This window comes from Vanellus vanellus (assembly GCF_965231255.1).
Source record: "Vanellus vanellus genome assembly, chromosome: 25".
NCBI classification, from domain to species: domain Eukaryota; kingdom Metazoa; phylum Chordata; class Aves; order Charadriiformes; family Charadriidae; genus Vanellus; species Vanellus vanellus.
Window position 1 is genome coordinate 3,761,851 of NC_138930.1, and position 18,944 is coordinate 3,780,794.

The window sequence follows — 18,944 nt, forward strand, 5'->3', positions numbered from 1 at the left end:
ATCAAACAGTGAACCTCTTGCTGAGCAAGGTATGACATATCTCCATGTTCTCCTGCCAGTGGAAGCATCTGCTTTAATGACCCATGGCTATAGGATGTGCAATGAGAGCAGGAGGCCAAGCAGCGCTATAAAGACCAAAGCTTAATATGTCTCCTAATATAGGAGAGGAAATAATAGATCTACTAATCTCAGCAGTGATCTAATGATGATATACCTGACAGCTACTTGCAGGGAACATATATTACCTAGAAAAGGGACCAAGCTACATGTAACTGGATTAAAATGACTGATGCGGTATGTGAGACAGCATTTATGGCAGGTAGATGTACCACGTTAAGAAGATAACTATGGATAGGGGACCACACAAAAAGATCTACAAGTTGAGAAACATTCTGAAATGGTGTTTGAAAATACATGGCTTAATGTAAGGGTTGAACATATGATATTAAAAATGTCTGGAGATGGGTGCACATTTGGAGTGTGGATATGTAAATAATCAGTGGCAGAATAAACAATAGATGGGCAACACAAGGCTGTAAAAGAAGTAGATGGAGATGAGACATCGCACAAAGGAAAGAGCCAAGTGTGTATGAGAACTGGAGCTCACAGCCACTGAGTTGAAGCTGCTGACCTGGCAGAGCTCCGCTGTCTACTAGCCAACCCCCAGTATAAAGGTTGCTGCCTCCTTATATAGCGGGAATGAAAATACCAGGCATGGATCCTGTCCCAGCTCAGTGGCAATGCCAGGCTCAAGCTCCAGCTGCTGGTGGCTGAAACAAGAGGAAAGGTTAGTGGCCAAGGTTTGGTGCGAGGGAAGGTCCAAGTCAAGGAAGAGTACAAAATGAAGAAGAATGAACATTGTACAAGTACAAGATGAAAAAGGAAATACAAGGCCTTAGTGTTATGTAAAAAAAGTAAGGCAACATCGCACTGGGGTTGCAGGGAAATGCCCTTTGGGTATAGCAAGCAGGAAAGGGATGGGAAAGAACTTGAGCTGGTTGGTGGCCCCATGGGGTCCCAGCATGGGCTCCCCTGTGGGCTCCCACAGCTGAGGTAAGGGTAGCCAGGAGGTGGCAGGGCAGGACCAACGATGTCCCAGGAATGTCACGGTAGGAAGAGCCCAGGATGCTCCCCTGGGCCAGGCGCTAGACCCAGAGCCCTCCCTGCTGCTGCCCTGGGATGCCCATCTCCCTCCCCAGCTCGTGGGGCACCACCACCCCAGCACAGGCTCTGGCCTCTGGTCCGCGAGGTGCTCATGAATTGAGGTGTCTGAGAGAAGGCTCTCAGTTTTGACCCCAAGTCTGGCAACATTTTCACACTCTGTCTTTGCTCTGCACGGTACAGAGCCCTGGGGCACCGCTAGCAGAGACAGCACGGGGCCCATCACTGATGGGCTGTTGGCCCACACAAGGCACAGCATCCACAAAGGAAGCAGAAGCTACAGCTCCATCTCTTTGCCCTCCTTCTCTGGAGGGGTCTGGGGCTCAAGCGAAGCCTTGCTGGGAACGTGGCCTCTCCCTTTGCGTCCTCCAGCTTAGAGAGCCCGTGCTGCATCTCATGAACCCCTGACTTCATTTTGCATCTGCAATGCTGTCCTCCCAGGATCACATCCGTGATGCTCTCAGCTACACACACAGCGCTTCCTCTCTCTACAAGCGCTGCCCTTCAGCCCAGCTCTGCCTCTGCAATCAAAGCACAGCAGAAGACTCACTGCACTGGGGCGAGCAGAGGCTGCCAGGGCTCTCTGCAGCCCAGGGACTCCCACAACTCCCCCAGAGGGCAATGAAGAGATTTGGATTGGTACCAGGGAACAGAGAGGCAGACAGGCAGGTAGACAGACAGCCAGACGTGTGGAGAACAGCTCAGCGTGAAGCCCTTTGTCAGGTCTGACACCAGCTACTTTCTTCCCCGTTGCGAAAGACTAAGGGTGCTGCCCTACCCCGGAGACATGTCCTTACCCATGCAGTTCTTCATCATCATGAAGCCACTCTCGTAGCCTTCAAAGCACTCACACTCGAAGCTGCCCGGCGTGTTGACACAGGTGCCGTGGCCACACAGGTCTGGCGAGATGCGGCACTCATCGATGTCTGTGGGGATGAAGACCAACTAGTGAAGGCAGGACAGGCTACAAGCACCACTACAGCTGGCACTGGGCTGCCTGCACTGCACATCAAATTCATTGAACAAGTCTGACCCAGCAGACCAAGGAACTCCTCTTGTGAAGGGAGAGACAGCAGTTAAACTTTCTTTCTGCTGTAGGACAGATCCTTCACCCCACAAGCAGGAGGAGCCTTCTGCTCATGGTCCTGCCCTTGGCTTCTCAACATGTCCCCAAGATAACTTCCATGACTCCTCTGGGTACCACCACCGTGCTAAGCACCCCACTAGGCAGGCAGGGCAGCAAGATGGGCAAGAGCGGTCTGGAGGGGGACTATTCTTCCCTTACCTGTGCAGTTCCTTTCCTCAGCATCCAGAGCAAAGCCGTTGCCACAAAGACACCTGAAGCTGCCAATGGTGTTTCGACAAGTCCCATGAGTGCACAGGCCAGAGAAGACCTTACATTCATTCACATCTGCGGGTGAAGGCAGAACAGGAGTGTTTGAGGAAGGGGACGGCTGCAATGAACCCAGGCTCCCAGGACAGGCAGCAGGTTCCTTGGGATGTAGCTGAGATGGGCTGAGCACAGCCCACAATCAGCAGCTCCGCTCTTTCTTCTCACCTTTGTAGAAGGGCCTTCCTGAAAGCACGTCTCCTCGGTTGGCAAAGCCAGGTCCCCTCGGGCAGATGGCCTTGTACTCGCTGGAGCCGACTTTGGGACATTCTTCGCAGTCGATGCCCCACGCTGAGCCCACAGAACAGCAGCACATGTCGATCCGGTACTTGCCTGGCAGAGGCTCCGTGCACTCATCTTCATCCCATTTCATGTAGCACTGTTCCACACGCACGTCTGGTGAGAGAGCAGAGCTGAGCCCTTGCCTGCAGCGCCTAACCTCTGGTAAAGCTAGAGAGATCAGTTTCTGTGACACAGTTAGCAAGATTCCTGCAACAGCTTCGGCTGGGGCATCCTCCAAACAGTGCCCAGGTACGGGCCAGTTGGATGCGGCCACCGTGGTTGGGATGCCACGAGACATTTAACAGTATGGACATGGTCAGCCTGTGACTGTTGGCAACAGGGCTAGAGAATGGACCCTCTATGGTGTAGTCAGTAGGGCAGATGGCCCCTATGAAGGGCAGAGGTTTGTCACTGTGTGCCCAGAAAGCAGCCAGGAGTTGTTTTAGGGCTGCTGGGCCGTGTCATTAACCAGTTAGGTTATCTACTGAAAGTCTAATCCCCGTAAACAGAGTCAATCAAGATCAGAAGCAGTGGACCCTTGAAAATGGAGCCCACAAAACTGGCTACCCCTGAAGTCCACCCAAGGAGAATAATTGCACTACAGGCTGGAGCCGGGGACATGAAGCCGTGGCAGCCTTGCCTTGGTTAGGCTGTTGGGTTTGGCGGCCCCTCCCAGTGCCATCACTCCATTCCCAAGACTGCTGCACGTGGTTGTGGGTAGGGGGTGGTTAGACTGCTGTAGAGAGGGCTGGACAGAGGCTAGGGGCCAGGCGAGATGAGGTGTCCTTACCCACACATGTCCTAGCAGTGCCGTCAAGAGTCAGACCTTCCGGACACTCGCACCGAAAGGAGCCAGCCGTGTTCACACAGCGTCCGTTTGGGCAGACACCAGGGAAGACCTCACACTCATTCACATCTGTCGGCACAAAAGCAAGAGACGGGCATGAGAGAGGTAAATGGCCAAGCCTAGTATGACCTTGAGGGGCTCCTGGAGGAGGCAGAAGGAGCCCAGAGCTGCCCACCAGAGTAAAACTGGCAACTTGTCGCAATGAAAAACACATGCTCCACGCGCAAGCCACAGCCGTGCCCAGACACTTTTGCAAGGAGGCTGCGTTGCAAAGCCTCGGCAGAGAGGGACAGACAGGGTGGTCCTGCTGCACAAGTCCATAGTCAGCACAGCGCTGGCAGAGCGGCACCAGGGCTCACAAACATGAGTACTTCTGATGGAGCAGCTAAACCTGGAAACCCATTTCCAGGAACACGAATGACAAGAAAATCATCAGTAGTAGTCAGCATGGATTGACCAAAGGGAAGTCAGGCTTGATGAGCATGGGGCGACAAAACTGGTGAGGGGTCTGGAGCACATGTCTTATGAGGAGTGGCTGAGGGACCTGGGGGTGTTCAGCCTGGAGAAAAGGAGGCTCAGGGGAGACCTTCTCGCTCTCTACAACTGTCTGAAAGGAGGTTGCAGAGAGGTGGGAGTTGACCTGTTCTGTCAAGTAACAGGTGATAGAACAAGAGGAAACGGCTTCAAGTTGCGCCAAGGGAAGATTAGACTGGATATTAGGAAGAATTTCTTTACTGAAAGGGTCATCAGGCACTGGAACATGTTACCCAGCGCGGTGGTGGGGTCCCCATCCCTGGAAGTATTTAATGGTCATGCAGCTATAGTGCTCAGGGACATGGTTTAGTGGTGGGCTTGGCAGTGTTAGGTTCATGATTGGACTAGATGATCTTACAGGTCTTTTCCAATCTGGGAGATTCTGTGATTCTGTGGGATTCCTCGATAAAATTCTACGATGCAATGACTAGCCTGGTAGATGAGGGAGGAATGGCAAATACCATCTCCTTAGCCTTTGGTAAGGCCTTTGCACTGTCTCCTGTAAGATCCTCATAGACACGCTGTCGGTGTACAGGCTGGACGAGCGGACAGTGAGGTAGATTGAAAACTGGCTGAATGGCCAGGCCCAGAGAGGGGTGTTCCGTGGCAAGGTCTAACTGGACGCCAGCAACTAGCAGTGAGCCCCAGCGGTCAATACTGGGTCTGATCCTATTTAACATCTTCATTAGTTATCTGGATGATGAGGTAAAGTGTATCATCAGAAAATTTACTGATGATACAAAACTGGGAGGAGGAGTGGCTGATATACCAGAAGGTCTTGCTGCCATCCAGAGGGACCCTGGCAGGCTGGAGAAATGGGCCGCCAGGGACCTCATGCAGTTCAACAAGGAGAAGTGGAAAGTGCTGCACCTGGGGAGGATGAACTCCATCCACTAATATATGTTGGGGGTCACCCAGCTGGAAAGCAGCTTGGCAGAAAAGGACCCCGGGGTCCTGGTGGACACTGAGTTGAATATGAGGCAGCAATGTGCCCTTGCTGCGAAGCTAATGACATCCTGGGCTGCGTTAAGAGGAGTGTTGGCAGAAGGTCAAGGGAGGTGATCCTTCCCCTCTACTCAGCACTGGCGAGGCCACACCTGGAGTGCTGTGTCCAGTTCTGGGCTCCTCAGTGTGAGAGAGAGATGGACATACCAGAGACAGTCCAACAAAGAGCCAAACTCAAAGATGCAGGATAGCAACAAATAAGCAATAACCACGTTCCCAATTAAAAAAAAAAAAAAGGCGTCTACGTCCTGCAGCACTTTACCTTCACACGTGACACCCTTCATCCTCGCATATCCCCGGGGACAGGCAGTGTCTGCAAGAAAACAGAGGAATGTCAGTAAAGAAATGGGCTGCATCCCGCTGGCCTGATGGCCTGATCTCTGTGCCCAGCAGAGCCTTACCGATCTCACAGCGCTCACAGGGACTGCCCCACGCCGCCCCCAGCGTAGCACAGCACTCCGACTTCAGCGTGGCCCCGTTGATGTTCACCTCGCAACGCCCATCCTGGATGTTCAGCCAGCACGTCCCTTTCATGCTGTCTGTAGGGGCAAAGACAAGGCGTGAGTGAAGAGCTGCTCCTTGGCACAGGATGCCAGCTTCGTGGCGGCCAGGACACCATGAGAAGCAGCTAGGAGAAACAATCCCTGAGCTGCAACGCGACTTTTGCTCTCTGGTGTTCTTTTAGGCTGTGGGGCCAAGCACTTTGCAGGACGGACACAAACTGTGCTGCTCCCTAGAGCCCTGTCCCACTGCTGTGCTGTGGAGCAGCATTTCTGCACTCTCTGATACAACTGCTATCACATCAGTTCCGTGTCCTGCCCTTTCCCTGGTCCCAGCCCGCTCCTCTTCTGGGTAAAAATAGTCCTTTCTCTCCAGCTGCCCCTGTGATGCTCTGCAAGGCCCTGACCATGTAGGAGTGGGAAGTGGGTACCTTCTTATCATCTTGATGAGAAGGAATCTACTTCTCTTGATGTGCCTTAATGTCAGCACACTACAGCCCTATCTGGTGAGTGAGGACCCACCATCCTGATGCCCTGCAGGATCTCCTGGGACCACGTGTCTGTGCTTTATCTTGCTGCAGCACAGTTGGGCATTTCTGTGCCTGACACACACTGCTCAGAGCGCTGCCCGAGGTTGCAGCTTTTCAGGCTCCCTAGATGCGTAAGAGAGACGTTAAGTGTTGCCAACAACCAAGAAAACACTAGGTGAGAGAGAGAGGCCTCAAAGGATCCCCATCCCTAAGGCAGGAGCATGGGACTTGATCCAGGTGAACAACAAGGGGTGATGATGCTGATATCAGAGCTGCCTGTGGAAGGCCACATCCTTACCCACACAGATGGTGCCACTGGGGTCCAGCTTGCTCCCTGGGGAGCACTCGCAAGCAAAGGAGCCAGCGTTGTTCCTGCAGACACCGTTCACGCAAGGGTTAGAGGTGCACTCATTGATATCTGCGGGAAGAAAGGGACTGCCGCTGTAGCGAGTGCCACAGGACACGGCTTTCTGGGCTAGAGACTGGGGGAGGTGAGAAGCAAAGAACACAAGGAAAGGAGTTTTTCAACTGTTCAGGGGACCACCAGTCCAGCCCACAGGAGTCCTGCACGTACAACTCAAGTATGCGCCATCTCAAGGGGGTGGGCACCCACAGCAGACACCATGAAACTGCTGAGCTGCTTCAGGGCTGAGGGAAGGGATGGGTTGAGGCTGGTGCCGCTACGGGGGAATGATGGACTCACTCGCTCGGGGCTGCTCCTGGCTAAGATGGGAGCAGCCACAGCGCTGAATACGGCTTTCGTGTACCAGAACATCTGAACCAGATGGGAGGCTACGTAGCATTTGCCATTTTTCACCTTCTTTAAGAAAATCCAGTTTTTTCTCTAAACAGATATTTATGTGCGAAGTGCCAGTTCTCAAATGTTTGAGGACTTTGTGGTCAGGAAACAATTTCACCCACTCCAAACTGTAAGCTTTCAATCAAATCCCCCAAACTTGCAATTTTGGTCAGGTTTTAGTTAAAATTTTGGGGGCCTAGAGGAAATCGTTCTGGTTTTCAGTCATTGAAAAGCCCAGATGTTCTGGATTTGGTTGTCCACTATTTTGAATGAAGTGTGAAATTTCCCCCCAGGAAAAAAAAAAAAAACAAACACAAACCCACAAACCCAAAGCCTGGACCTGCTCCAGTTCAAACCACTGTGGTGAAAAGGGAACCAAAGACACATTAGACCTTGAGCTCCCTTTCAGGCAGGACCTCAGGCCATAGCTCCTTACATCGTGTGAAGATGTTCTCCGTTGCCTTCAGAATCACATTACCTTCACAGGTATCTGTCTCTGTCCTGAAGACAAAGCCCTTGGGGCAGGTGCAGGTGTAGCTGCCGGGTGTGTTGCGGCACAGTCCGTTGTCACACAGCAAACGATTGACAGTGCATTCATCGACATCTGTGGGCAGAGAGATGGGGTTTCTGAGCTACACCACCAGCGTCCGCTCTTCTACTCTGCCAGCCCTACAGAGCTCTGGCAGCACCGTCCTCAAAGCTATACAACATCAAATGTAGGTTAAATCACAAACGCGTAGTCTCTTGCACAGTACCTTGTGCTCTTCCATGTGACAAGACAGCCCTGAACGGGGACAGTGCCCGAGGGCATCGGCTGCTGTGTCACCTCACGGTGCCCCTGGCTCCCAGCCTCTTCCGCTGAGCGCCTGCCACCCTCTCCCCACCAGCACTGACCTCCCTACGCCACACTGGGCTGCCCTGAACTCACCCACACAGTTCTTGCCCGTGGGATCCGACTCGTAGCCCAGGTTGCAGATGCAGCGGTAGCTCCCACGCAGGTTCTCGCACATGCCGTTGGGGCAGATGTCCGGGTTGAGGGCACATTCATTGATGTCTGCACAGAGAGAGAAGTCAAATTAGATGGGCCGCAGCAAACGCAAATACAGAAAACTTCCACCCCCTAATTCTTCATTGCTCCTTGGTGTCAATAACCTGCTGGGGCACCCCTCTGCAGAAGTCCCTCCTTCTTGTCCTCCCAGTTTGACCCAGTAGGCCCCGGCTATCCTTGTTCCTCTCCTCCTGGTGCTGGGGAGCCAGGCATCTTTGACCTGGGGATACACAGCTGATCTAGCATGGGGCTCTGAGCTCAGGAGGAGAGAACTGGATAAGGGGTCGAGAGAAGCCGACTCAGTTCCATATCAACGGCTCTCAGGTCCTTCTGTTACGTTCCCGAGTCTCCTTACGGTATCTCTATCCCAGGTACTGAGGTCAGACCATTTCATTATCCCTCCCTACTGGAAAAGGTGGGAGGAAGAAGCTGTTTGTAAGGTGCTGTGAGCAGGATGCTGGGGCCAAGCGGGGTGAGGGCAGAGCAGGATGGACAACCTGCCTGTGCCCATGCAGCCCTCCCGCGTGGGACCATCGCCGGGGGCAGAACAGGGCAAGGAGTACTCAGACACACTGGAGAGCACGTTGTGGGCAGCTGGGCTGGCAGAGGGTCACGTCCGTGGCTAGATGGTCACAGCAAAGCACCTGTATCTCCTAGCCCAGGCATTGTCCCCAAGCTGAGAGCTTGCACGGGCTCCCTGACCACACTGCTGCCAGGCTGGAAGAAGCCCCGATCAGGCCAAAATAAATGTCCTTTCCCTATCGATCACAAAAAGAACCGTCTGAAAGCAGCTGGGGCAGCCTGGGAAGAGCAAAGTGAGGACCTGTGGCCTCTGCCCAGTTCCTGGCCCTGGAGAAGATGCGGTGGTGGTAGGGCAGGGACAGAGGAGTGTTATGTTTGGGTGAGGGCAGAGCCCAGGACAGGAGCCAACTTCTGCAGGATGTCAAAACCTCCGTTTCAAAAATTTGCAAAGTGCCTTGGACAAACTTGCCCCAAACCGAGAGATTTTGGGAGGGTTCTGCAGCAACGCGCAGCGGGTACCCACCGCTCCTGCTGCCCGTGGACGTGGTGGTTGGGCTCAGGTCCGCAGGGACAGCCCTGGGCACCTCTGCCATCCCGCATCTCCTGCCCAGCCCCAGGTGCCCGGTGTGTGGGTGCGGTAACCCAGAAGGGCGGCAGCCACGTGGGCAGCATCTCTTCCTCCGCGCCAGCATCATCTCACTGCCTTTTTGGAGCGGAGCTCTGGTGCCCAGGCAAAGAGTTTTCACCAGGGCGAGAAGCAGCCTCCCCGCGGAACAGGGCAGGTTTGCATTTGTACAGCAGCGTCCTCGCGGTGCTGTGGTGCCAGATGGCAAGCAGCCCAGGCCAGGGCTTCCCAGACACTGCTGGCCTTTGTCTCCGTGCAGTCGGAGTTCAGTTACATCCCCCGGGAAACGCAGCCCTGGAGAGCGCTGAGCGCATATAACCCTGGCTGCGGGCAGCGCCGGGCTGACCAGCGCACGTGTGACGTTAGCTTCTTGCTAGAAAGCGTCTTATCGTTAGCCTGAGACTGACTTCGGCCAAGACACGGTGCCCTGGACGGAAGCCCAAGAAGCCACCAGGGTTTTTGCCTCTGGCTCATTCCCACTTGGAAAGTTTTGAAAGGCCGTCGCTATCTGGCTGCTTCGTGCTTTTCCTGCTGATCCCAGCACTGCCCAGGGCTGGCAGCGCAGCCGCCTGCCTGACCTCTCGCACAGCTGCCTAATTCAAAGCAGCCCCTTGGCAACACATCCCAACACGCGCTTATCACCTCCCTCTCCCTCCCTGGAAGATTGCGAACCCTCTTCTCCCGCGACCGAGGGAGCTGGAGGGCAGAGGAGGGAAACAAGCAAGAGGATGCAATTGGTCACGCTCTTCATTCCCATCAAAGCAGGGAGTAAAGCCAAACTCTGTGTGTGCATCCCCCGAAATGGAGCTCTCACAGGGTGCCAGGAATCAATCACTTGATTCAGCCCGCGCTCCTCGGGGATGCTTGCTCAACGATAACTCGTGGTGCTTTAGGGAGGAGAAAAGACGCCCAACATCCCTCTCCCGCTGCGCCCGAGCTCACGTCCCACCCGCAGGCACTGGCTAACGCAGAGGCAGGTTCTTACACGCTCTTACACCCACCCAGGCTGGGCACGCCACCCTGCGCTTACTCCCAAACAGCTCTCGTGTACACGGGCGTAAACGCGTTAACTCTCCAGCACACCCTCCGCAGCGCCAAGCCTCTCACGGCACACGCTCCCCCAGGCACACAGAGGCACGCACACTCCATTAAAAGCAGCCGAAAGAAAGAGCTGAGAGTGACATTAGATGTTCTTCTCTAGAATCTGGTACACGGGATGCACATACCTCTGCCATCAGCTGTTATCCCAATGCCGCTGCTGCAGAGAGCCTGGAATTCAGCTGTGTAGAAAGCACAACAGAGCCATTAGCTTTTCTAGACAGTTCACACGCAGGGACATTAATTCTGGGTAACGTTAGATTTATTGTTTGTTTGTTAAAATGTCATCTGTGGGCTTCCAAGCAGTGTCTGTTTATACTTATGCGGTGTGTATTTTAGAGCTGATACTCGCAGTTCGTGGTCCAACACTGTGAGAATCCCTACAATGAGATCAGCATGAGTTCTGTGGATCCATCCTAAGTTTGCTGACTGCATGGCATCCCTTTCCCCCTGCCTATGGCTCCCACATCACTGCCACACTGCCTACGCCACCTCAGGGACCTGTCACTGACCCAGAACGTCTCTGAGCACCTTCCTGGCTTTTTGCAAACTCAGATGGAAGGGGAGCTCACCAGAGTTTTTGGCCGGACAGGGTTGGCAGGGCTCTCCGAAGCCATGGTCCGGGTTAGCACAGCAGCACTCGGACTTGGTGACCGCTCCCGGAAAGGGACGAGCGCACGTGCCCTTTTTAATGCCTCCGTAGCAGGTGCTGCGCATATGGGTGTCCACACAGACGCGTCCATCCACCCCGATAGCCAGGCCCCCGAGGCACTCGCAGCGGAAGGAGCCCTCTGTGTTAATGCACCAGCCGTTCATACAGATTCCTGGCGTCTCGCACTCGTCGATGTCTGAAAGAAGAAGCGCAAACTGGCTGTTACCTACCCACGGGCAGCAGGACACACAGACGGGGGCTTTGGACTATTTTGCATGGAGACTTGGAGACTAAGAGGGAGCCAGAGGTGCAGTTTAGAGCATCACATCCCCTGCACGCTCCGCTGACTGGCCCTGATACTTCAAGGGAAGGAACGGGGACCTGGGCTTCTTTAGCCTCCTGAGAGCCGGCCCCTTCTCGGAGGAGCAGGGTCTGGTCTCTGCTCTGTTAACAGGGCAGTGACCCAGAGAATTCATCCTATGTCACAGCAACATAGTGAAGAAACGCTGCCTTCTCCTCCTCCTCCTTTCTCCATTCTGCCTTCACATCATTACCTGCCCGACTTTGGGAGGTGGCACACAAACTGTGGTGGAACGCGCTGTAGAGGCTGGGAAAGCTGTGGAGATGACTGCTGCCAGCTCACGTTGGCCACACAGAGCTTCACAGCCCTGCAGAACCTCCGTCAGAAAGGGAATTTAAGCTCCAATTTGTGCTGAAGTAGTGGAGGGGCAAAAACATTTTCCCTCGTGCCCATTCTGCTGTGAGGGGGCAATTTCTGGTGGCAGAGCAGGAGACGCCTGGCAAACAGCCTTGGTTTTTCTCAGCTCCCCTTGGAGCTCAGAGACATGGCAAGTCCCCAGGAATGTGGATGGCGGGCTGGGAAGAGATCAGGGACCAAGCTTGGGGACCTACGCACCGACACAGTACCGCCCGTTGGGAGCCAGCACAAAACCGGGCTTGCAGATGCATTTGAAGCTGCCGTCCTCATTGATACACATCCCGTTGAGGCACATGTTGGTCGTGGCACATTCATCATGGTCTGGGGAAGACAAATAGAAAACATGAGCTGAGCCCCGAGAGCTGCAGCAAGACTCTCCTGTGTTCAAAGACTCTCTGTCCCCCATTTCTTGGTCAAATTGCTTCTTACGGCAGCAGGCGCTAATCCTCGAGGCAGAGTTCCCACTGCTTCTCCTGGTGCGAGCTGTCCTGCTGTGTCCCTGCCGCTCTCGGAACGCCAGTCAGCCGGTGCAGCTCGCAGCAGGGCTCAGACAGTGGCTGCTGCAGAATGTCATGTTTCCAGCCCTGCTCGTGCTCCTGGACCCCAAAACCTACAGCAGCCCTCCAGAAGCACTAGCACCCTTATAAAAACCCCTTCCTATTTCAGTCCTCTCCACAGTGGGATCGAGTGCACCCTCAGCAGGTTTGTTGATGATACCAAGCTGTGTGGTCAGGTAAAATAAACACGCTGGAGGGATGGGAGGGATGCCATCCCGAGGGACCTGGACAGGCTGGAGAGGTGGGGGTGTTCAGCCTGGAGAAGAGAAGGCTCCGGGGAGACCTTATTGAGGCCTTCCAGTCCCTAAAGGGGCTGCAGGAGAGCTGGGGAGGGACTTTTTACAAGGGCATGGAGTGATAGGATGAGGGGGAATGGCTTCAAACTGGAAGAGGGGAGATTTAGATGAGATACGAGGAAGAACTTCTTGGCTGCGAGGGTAGTGAGCCCCTGGCGCAGGTTGCCCTGAGAAGCTGTGGCTGCCCCATCCCTGGAGGTGTTCAAGGCCAGGTTGGACGGGGCTTGGAGCAACCTGGGCTGGGGGGAGGTGGCCCTGCCCAGGGCAGGGGGGGTGGGACTCAATGATCTTCAAAGTCCCTTCTGACCTAAACCATTCTATGATTCTATGATTTTAAGATGTACTCTGCCCCAGAGATGAAGGGAGTACAGCACCAGATTAAAGTAACCACCAATCCCCGGGGAGCGGCTCAGTCCCAACCTCCCCACAGCACATCAGGAAACAACTCACCAACGCAGTTCTTGCCATCAGGGGTGATTTCAAAGCCAGCGTTGCAGATACACTGGAAGCTGCCATCGGTGTTAACACAGCGGCCGTTCCTACACATCACTCCGTTCATGATGCACTCATCAATATCTGGCAGGGAAATAAACATAAGAAAAGTAGCAGCAGGTGGAGCGAGAAGCAGTTGCAGCTTAATCTGCTCCGTGGGAAAACATGGCAAGTGCTCTCAGACACTGAGAGAGTGCCCTGCTCCGGGAGCAGACTCTTCCCCTCCGTACAAACCACAGGAGATGGAAAAGATGTGGAAAAAGCTTTCTGCATGCTCTGGAAGCGGTAAGACCTTTGGGAGGTTACAGCTCTGGGATCTCAGGCCCTCCATGACGTCTTTATCAACCTCCTGCCCCAGGGCCCCCTTTGCAACTCAAATTATCCTAGGGCTGTTTGAGCCCACAGGAGACAGCAAAAGCCCTCCGACCACCAGCCATGCACTCAGGCGCCCCACAGCAATGTGGTCCCAGTGCCTCAGCAAAATGAAGTCCAGGACAGAAGTTGGGGCACAACGTGAGTGAAGTACGGCAGCAATGGAGGTGCTGCGTTGCACATCAAGAACGTGACATCCACTCGCTCTGGGAGACAGAATGAGCTGTGGAATGCCTCTGGGTAAAGACCAAAGAGGAAAGGAAGAGGACTATCTCAGGCAGGGGGCTCTTACTGACCCTTTGTCAAGCACTGGGGAACACAGGATGAGCTATTTTATGAGCAAATTACAGAAAACCAATAGTCTGGCCCCAGGAGCAACGGACGATCCAGACAGTTTGTAGACTTCTCCTGACGTGAAGATAGCTTGAGAGCATCCTGGCAGAAAAAGGTCTGAATCACAGATGAAACGGGGTGGCCCTGCACAGAAGCAAACCTCCTTTTGGGCTGTATCAACAGAAGAGCTGTGTGTAAGGCACATGGGGCAGCTTCTTGTCCTGACAGCTAGAGAGGCCACAGCTGAAGAATGACATCCCATTTTTGGCACCACACATTAGAAAAGATAAAGACAAAATGGAGGAAGTTGAGAAGATAAAAACCAGGACAATGAGAACCTTAGAAACGTTATCAACGAGAGGAGATTGAGAGACTCGCAGTTGTTTAGTCTAGAAGGGAGATGACAGGGGGGTTACAAGTTGCAGTGTCCCAACACGTAAAAAATGTTGTAAAGGAGACAGCGATGAACCAATTTTCACAGCCAGAAAGAGAACCGCAAGAAGAATTCAGCTTGAAAGACTTAGTTTGGAAAATTAGGAAGGCCCTTCACGTTGCCAGGCAATCAGGGGGCGTCCTTTGGAAACCCCTTCATCAGAAGCCACTTGACAGAAAAATTAAAAAAAAACAATCAAAGGTCAGCCACTGACAGGGAAATCTGCCTTTGCTTCTTGTTCATATGGGAAATTACCTTCCCATCACTCTTTTTTAGCAGTCCCTCACCCAGAGCACCATCTTGCTGCAAGACACTGACAGAACAACTCTGCTAGAAATCAGTCCCCACATTGATACAAACATTCCCCCAAATCCTATCTTTTGTCAGAACAAAATGTTGTCATCTTTAAATCGACTTCTGCTCTTGAAAAGGACTCCTTAGGTTCCTTGATTGCCACTAGCCCATTTTAAGGTAGAGGAACCTTCTCCTAGACAGATTTCAGGACACTGCTGAACAACTGAGTCGTTCTGAAATCCCATCACACACCTGGCTGGGAGGTTGGTTGGTGCTGGGGACTCCCCGCTCTGTTTCCCCTTTAAAACCATTTTCCTTTGGTACGTGGGTCTCTGATAACCCTGCGGACACTCTCGCAGCACGCTGTGTCCTCCCAAAAGGAGAGAGAGAAACTACTCACCGATGCAAGCCTGCTTTGTGGGGGTGCTCTGGAAGCCTTCGTGGCACTTGCAGTGGTAGGAGCCAGGTGTGTTCACGCAGTCGCCGTGCACGCAGGGGCTGCTGGAGCACTCATCCACATCTGCAAGAAGAAAAGCCTAAATCTGTGAGTCACCATTATAGACAGCAAGCTACCAGGACAGGCAACAAAGGCTGCATCCCGTGAGCTTGACACCGCTCATCGCAGGTTTCCACTTGGACACTGAGCCGTTGACTGTAACCCTTTGGATACAGTCCTCCAGCCAATTCCATATCCATCCAACAGTCCGTCCACCAAACCTGCATCACTCCAACTTAGAGTTAAAAACATTGTGGGGACCTATATCAAAGGCCTTACAGAAGTCCACGTAGATGACATCCGTAGCCCATCTCTTTTTCACTGACACAGTCACTCTGTCATCAAAGGCCACTACGTTAACTCAGGCACAATTTGCCCTCGGAGAAGCCATGTTTGCTGTCTCTAATCACCTCCATCTTCCATGAATTTCATATCTTCCCTTCTGAGCAGTTTATAGCCATCGATTGCAGTGCTCCAGTCATGTGATTAGTCCCACCACACTTCAGTGCAGCTTTCCAGCTGCACAGTGGCTTCCAGCTCCTCCTGTTTGTTCCCTGCACTGCCTGCATTGGCACAGAGGCACTTCAGCTTTTCAGAGGAACACACCCTCATTCCTCTCAGGCATTTCACAGGTGTTTCCTTTTTGGTTCCTAATACATCAGCAGCCCTTGGCTCTTCTCTGTTGCTCAAAATTCCATCCCCTTCTCTCACTAAATCTAGTTTAAAGCTCTCCATATAAGTCTGTCCACCTTTTGGCAAAGACCTTCTTGCTCCACTTGATCAGGTGAATCCCATCAGCTCCCAACAGAACCAGCTTCTCAAAGGTAGATCCGTGATCACAGAAACCAAAACCTTGAGTATGGCACCAGGCACACAGCCAGCCATTCATCTGTTCAAATCCTCTCCTCCTTCCCGAACCCCTTCCTCTGACTGGGAGGACAGAGGAGAACACCACCTGTGCTCCAGATTCTTTTAACACTGTTCTTAGTGACATATAGTATCTTTTGGTGGTTCTAGGTTGCCTTTGTCGCAGTATTATTAGACCCTCCATGGAACAGTAGAGTGGATGATAACCTGCAGGGTTCGCCAGTCTCAGCAGTCTCTCAGTGCTGTTGCAAATGTGAGCTCCTGGTAGGCAGCAAACCTCTCTGGAGAAATCCAGGGGGACCTTATAGTGGTCTTCCAGTACCCAAGGGGGGCCTACAGGAGAGCTGGTGAAGGACTTTTTGCAAGGGCATGTAGTGATAGGACGAGGGGGAATGGCTTCAAACTGAAAGAGGGGAGATTTAGATGAGATATGAGGAAGAAATTGTTGGCTGCGAGGGCGGTGAGCCCCCGGCGCAGGTTGCCCCGAGAAGCTGTGGCTGCCCCATCCCTGGAGGTGTTCAAGGCCAGGTTGGACGGGGCTTGGAGCAACCTGGGCAGGGGGGTTGGAACACGATGATCTTCCAGGTCCCTTCCAACCCAAACCATTTTATGATTCTATGAAATTGGATGGTAGTTGGGTGCTTCAGTACCCTCCATAAGGAATCTGCAATTACTGATACTTTATGTGCTTTTCTGGTGGCACTGGTTCTAATGCACGTTGGGGGCTGAATCAAGGTTGCACGGATTGGCTTTTCCTGGATCTTGCCTGTTACTCACATGCCATTCATTCTCCAAACCCAGAGCGTCATCTCTCTTACAGAGGAGCACTTCAGAGGAAGGTTTTTCCTCCTGCCCTGAGCAGAGACAAGCGTCCAGTCTCCCTCATCTTCTGAGTTACTTGTGTCAGTCAACTCAAGGATGACTACCTCCCCGTCGCACAGCCTTAAGGTAGGGCTGTCACTCAGCGTGGGACAGCACACAATACCACGTGCATCTCCGTATAGCTCCTTGCAAAGGGCTGAAGCCTGTGAAAATGCACGTACCAATCTCTCACGTTCCCAGACACTGCACTGGCTGTTGAGCTCCTTTTATAACACAGCTACTTGTTTGAGAAGTTCTTCTAGCTGGGCATACTTCCAGCTATGACATCCACCACTGCCTCCAGGGGCTAAGGGGACTTCCAGATGCTGGATCTCCATGCAACCTAAGGTCTGGACAGTTACTTCAGCCCTTGGGACGTCTGCTTGGGTGGAGCTGTCAGCATAGGAAGGCTGTTCTTTGCAGATGAAGTGGGGGGACACCATTTTCTTTCAGCAGGACACAGTCTCCTTAGAGCTCTCAGAAAAAATAGCCCACTTACTCATCAAATGGTAATTCTTTTGAAAGATGCCATCCTTCTAATTCTAATTCCTCGGAGACCTCAAGCTTCTGAGTAGGCTTGCACAGCCACCAGCTAGCCGGGGTGGCTGTCGGGGCTGCAGCCTGCGCCTGCGGGGTAAGGAGAGCAGGCAGCAGCCCCATAACTGGCACAGCGTCCTCCCCAGGGGGTGGTTCTATGGGGCCTCCCACAGAGTGAACTGGCCACCGCTAAGCCAATGGGAATGTTGTGGCTACCAGAGTTGTCCCCCTGGGTGTTCCTTGCGAGGCAGACACATCCTTTCCACCACGCTGCTTCGTTACCGGACACAAGCCCTCAATCTCCAGCCTCTTGTGGGGAGCTCTGACTGGGATGGGGGCTGTCAGAGCTGTTAGGAGCAGGCGTGGGGCACAGTGGGAGCTGACCCGTGTGTGCGTCGAGCAGAGCCTACTCACCAATGCATTCTCCGCGCACGTCCTGCTTGTAGCCCATGTTGCACTCGCAGCGGTAGCTGGACGGGGTGGGGATGCAGCGTCCGTTCAGGCAGAGGTTAGTGAAATGCTTGCAGATGTCGATGGTCTGATTCAAAGTGGCGGTTCCTGGAAAGCACAGAGACAGCATCAGGTAGAGGGTTACAACTCCCTTGATTCCCTGGGGACGGAAGCAGGGTCGGGAAGTCCACACACCCTGACGGGTGGTGATGCTCCTTGGGCCCTGGACAGCCGTGGGGCTGCAGACACAAACTCAGCTGCCTCAGAAATTTCGGCAGGCTGCCGCATGTTCCCACCCCTCTGACATGCACAAGATGGCCCAACCTCTCAGAAGCAAGGTGGGAATCGATATTTATTGACATCCAGTGCATTTTCATAGGCTTCAGCCCTTCGCAAGGAGCTATACGGAGATGCACATGAGCGGGGTGCCCAAGGCGGTGGGAAAAACAGTTATGTTTTGGGGAGGCAGAGAGTGAGGCGGTGACGTGAAAGCTTCATTCCTATTTGGTAATTAGAAAGATATTCTGTACCGGAGCCAGCCTCGTCTCCCTTGCTCTGCCAGCAGACGTTGTTTGATCTGCTTCTGGGCTCAGCATCCTGCACAGCATTAGTGTCACATCCCATCGCTCCCCCCCGTGTCAAAATAAACCTCGTAGCTGGCGAAGAGCACGGGCGCTTTGCTCATGTGTGCACGGCTCGGGGGAAGCGGGCCGGCACGCAGGCAGACACGCTGCCCGTGTTCTGAGACAGGCGGCCAAATTGGGTCAGCACAGTAAGAAAGTAATTTTAATTACCAATGCTTGAACTTCCTGGGCCCATTCCAGGCAGACCTGGGATCCCGCCTTGTCCATTTGCCCCATTTGGTCCGATGCCTCCAGGCCCGTTGAGTCCCGGCCCAACACCATTGGGCCCGAATCCAGGAATTCCTGGAAAGCTCCCAGGGAACCCTGGCACGACTGGGAGACCTTCGATGCAAAGCCTGCGGTACTCATCTGAAACGAAACAGCTGCCTTAGTGCTTTTCCAAGAGTTCCTGAATCCCCCTCCTGCCTCTGCCAGAGTGCAAAGAACAGCGGGATGGAGATGTACCGGCAGGGAGCAAAGAGGGTGGGTGCTGGTGGGAACAGGGCAGACGGGCGAGGAGGGCTTTAACACCCTCCACGCCGGAGCAGACGATGAGACACAGCTTGCCGGGCTGTTTGGCAACAGCTTCTCGGGGTACGTGGGATAACTGGTACCGTGGGCT

General features: G+C 53.5%; 1 protein-coding gene across 1 annotated transcript in view; it reads right to left on the reverse strand.

Moving 5' to 3' along the window:
• The window catches only part of FBN3 (fibrillin 3), a gene marked incomplete at both ends in the record, with an annotated part of 112,747 nt that overhangs the window by 26,887 nt on the left and 66,916 nt on the right, over positions 1–18,944 (reverse strand). Inside the window, 16 exons of the mRNA XM_082495420.1 lie at positions 1,959–2,087; positions 2,447–2,572; positions 2,720–2,947; positions 3,624–3,749; positions 5,482–5,532; positions 5,621–5,758; positions 6,548–6,667; positions 7,527–7,652; positions 7,977–8,102; positions 10,470–10,523; positions 10,914–11,189; positions 11,910–12,032; positions 13,015–13,140; positions 14,889–15,008; positions 17,664–17,807; positions 18,494–18,691. Of these exons, the coding sequence (XP_082351546.1) occupies positions 1,959–2,087; positions 2,447–2,572; positions 2,720–2,947; positions 3,624–3,749; positions 5,482–5,532; positions 5,621–5,758; positions 6,548–6,667; positions 7,527–7,652; positions 7,977–8,102; positions 10,470–10,523; positions 10,914–11,189; positions 11,910–12,032; positions 13,015–13,140; positions 14,889–15,008; positions 17,664–17,807; positions 18,494–18,691 (2,211 nt within the window). The remainder of the gene's footprint in view (positions 1–1,958; positions 2,088–2,446; positions 2,573–2,719; positions 2,948–3,623; positions 3,750–5,481; positions 5,533–5,620; positions 5,759–6,547; positions 6,668–7,526; positions 7,653–7,976; positions 8,103–10,469; positions 10,524–10,913; positions 11,190–11,909; positions 12,033–13,014; positions 13,141–14,888; positions 15,009–17,663; positions 17,808–18,493; positions 18,692–18,944) is intronic.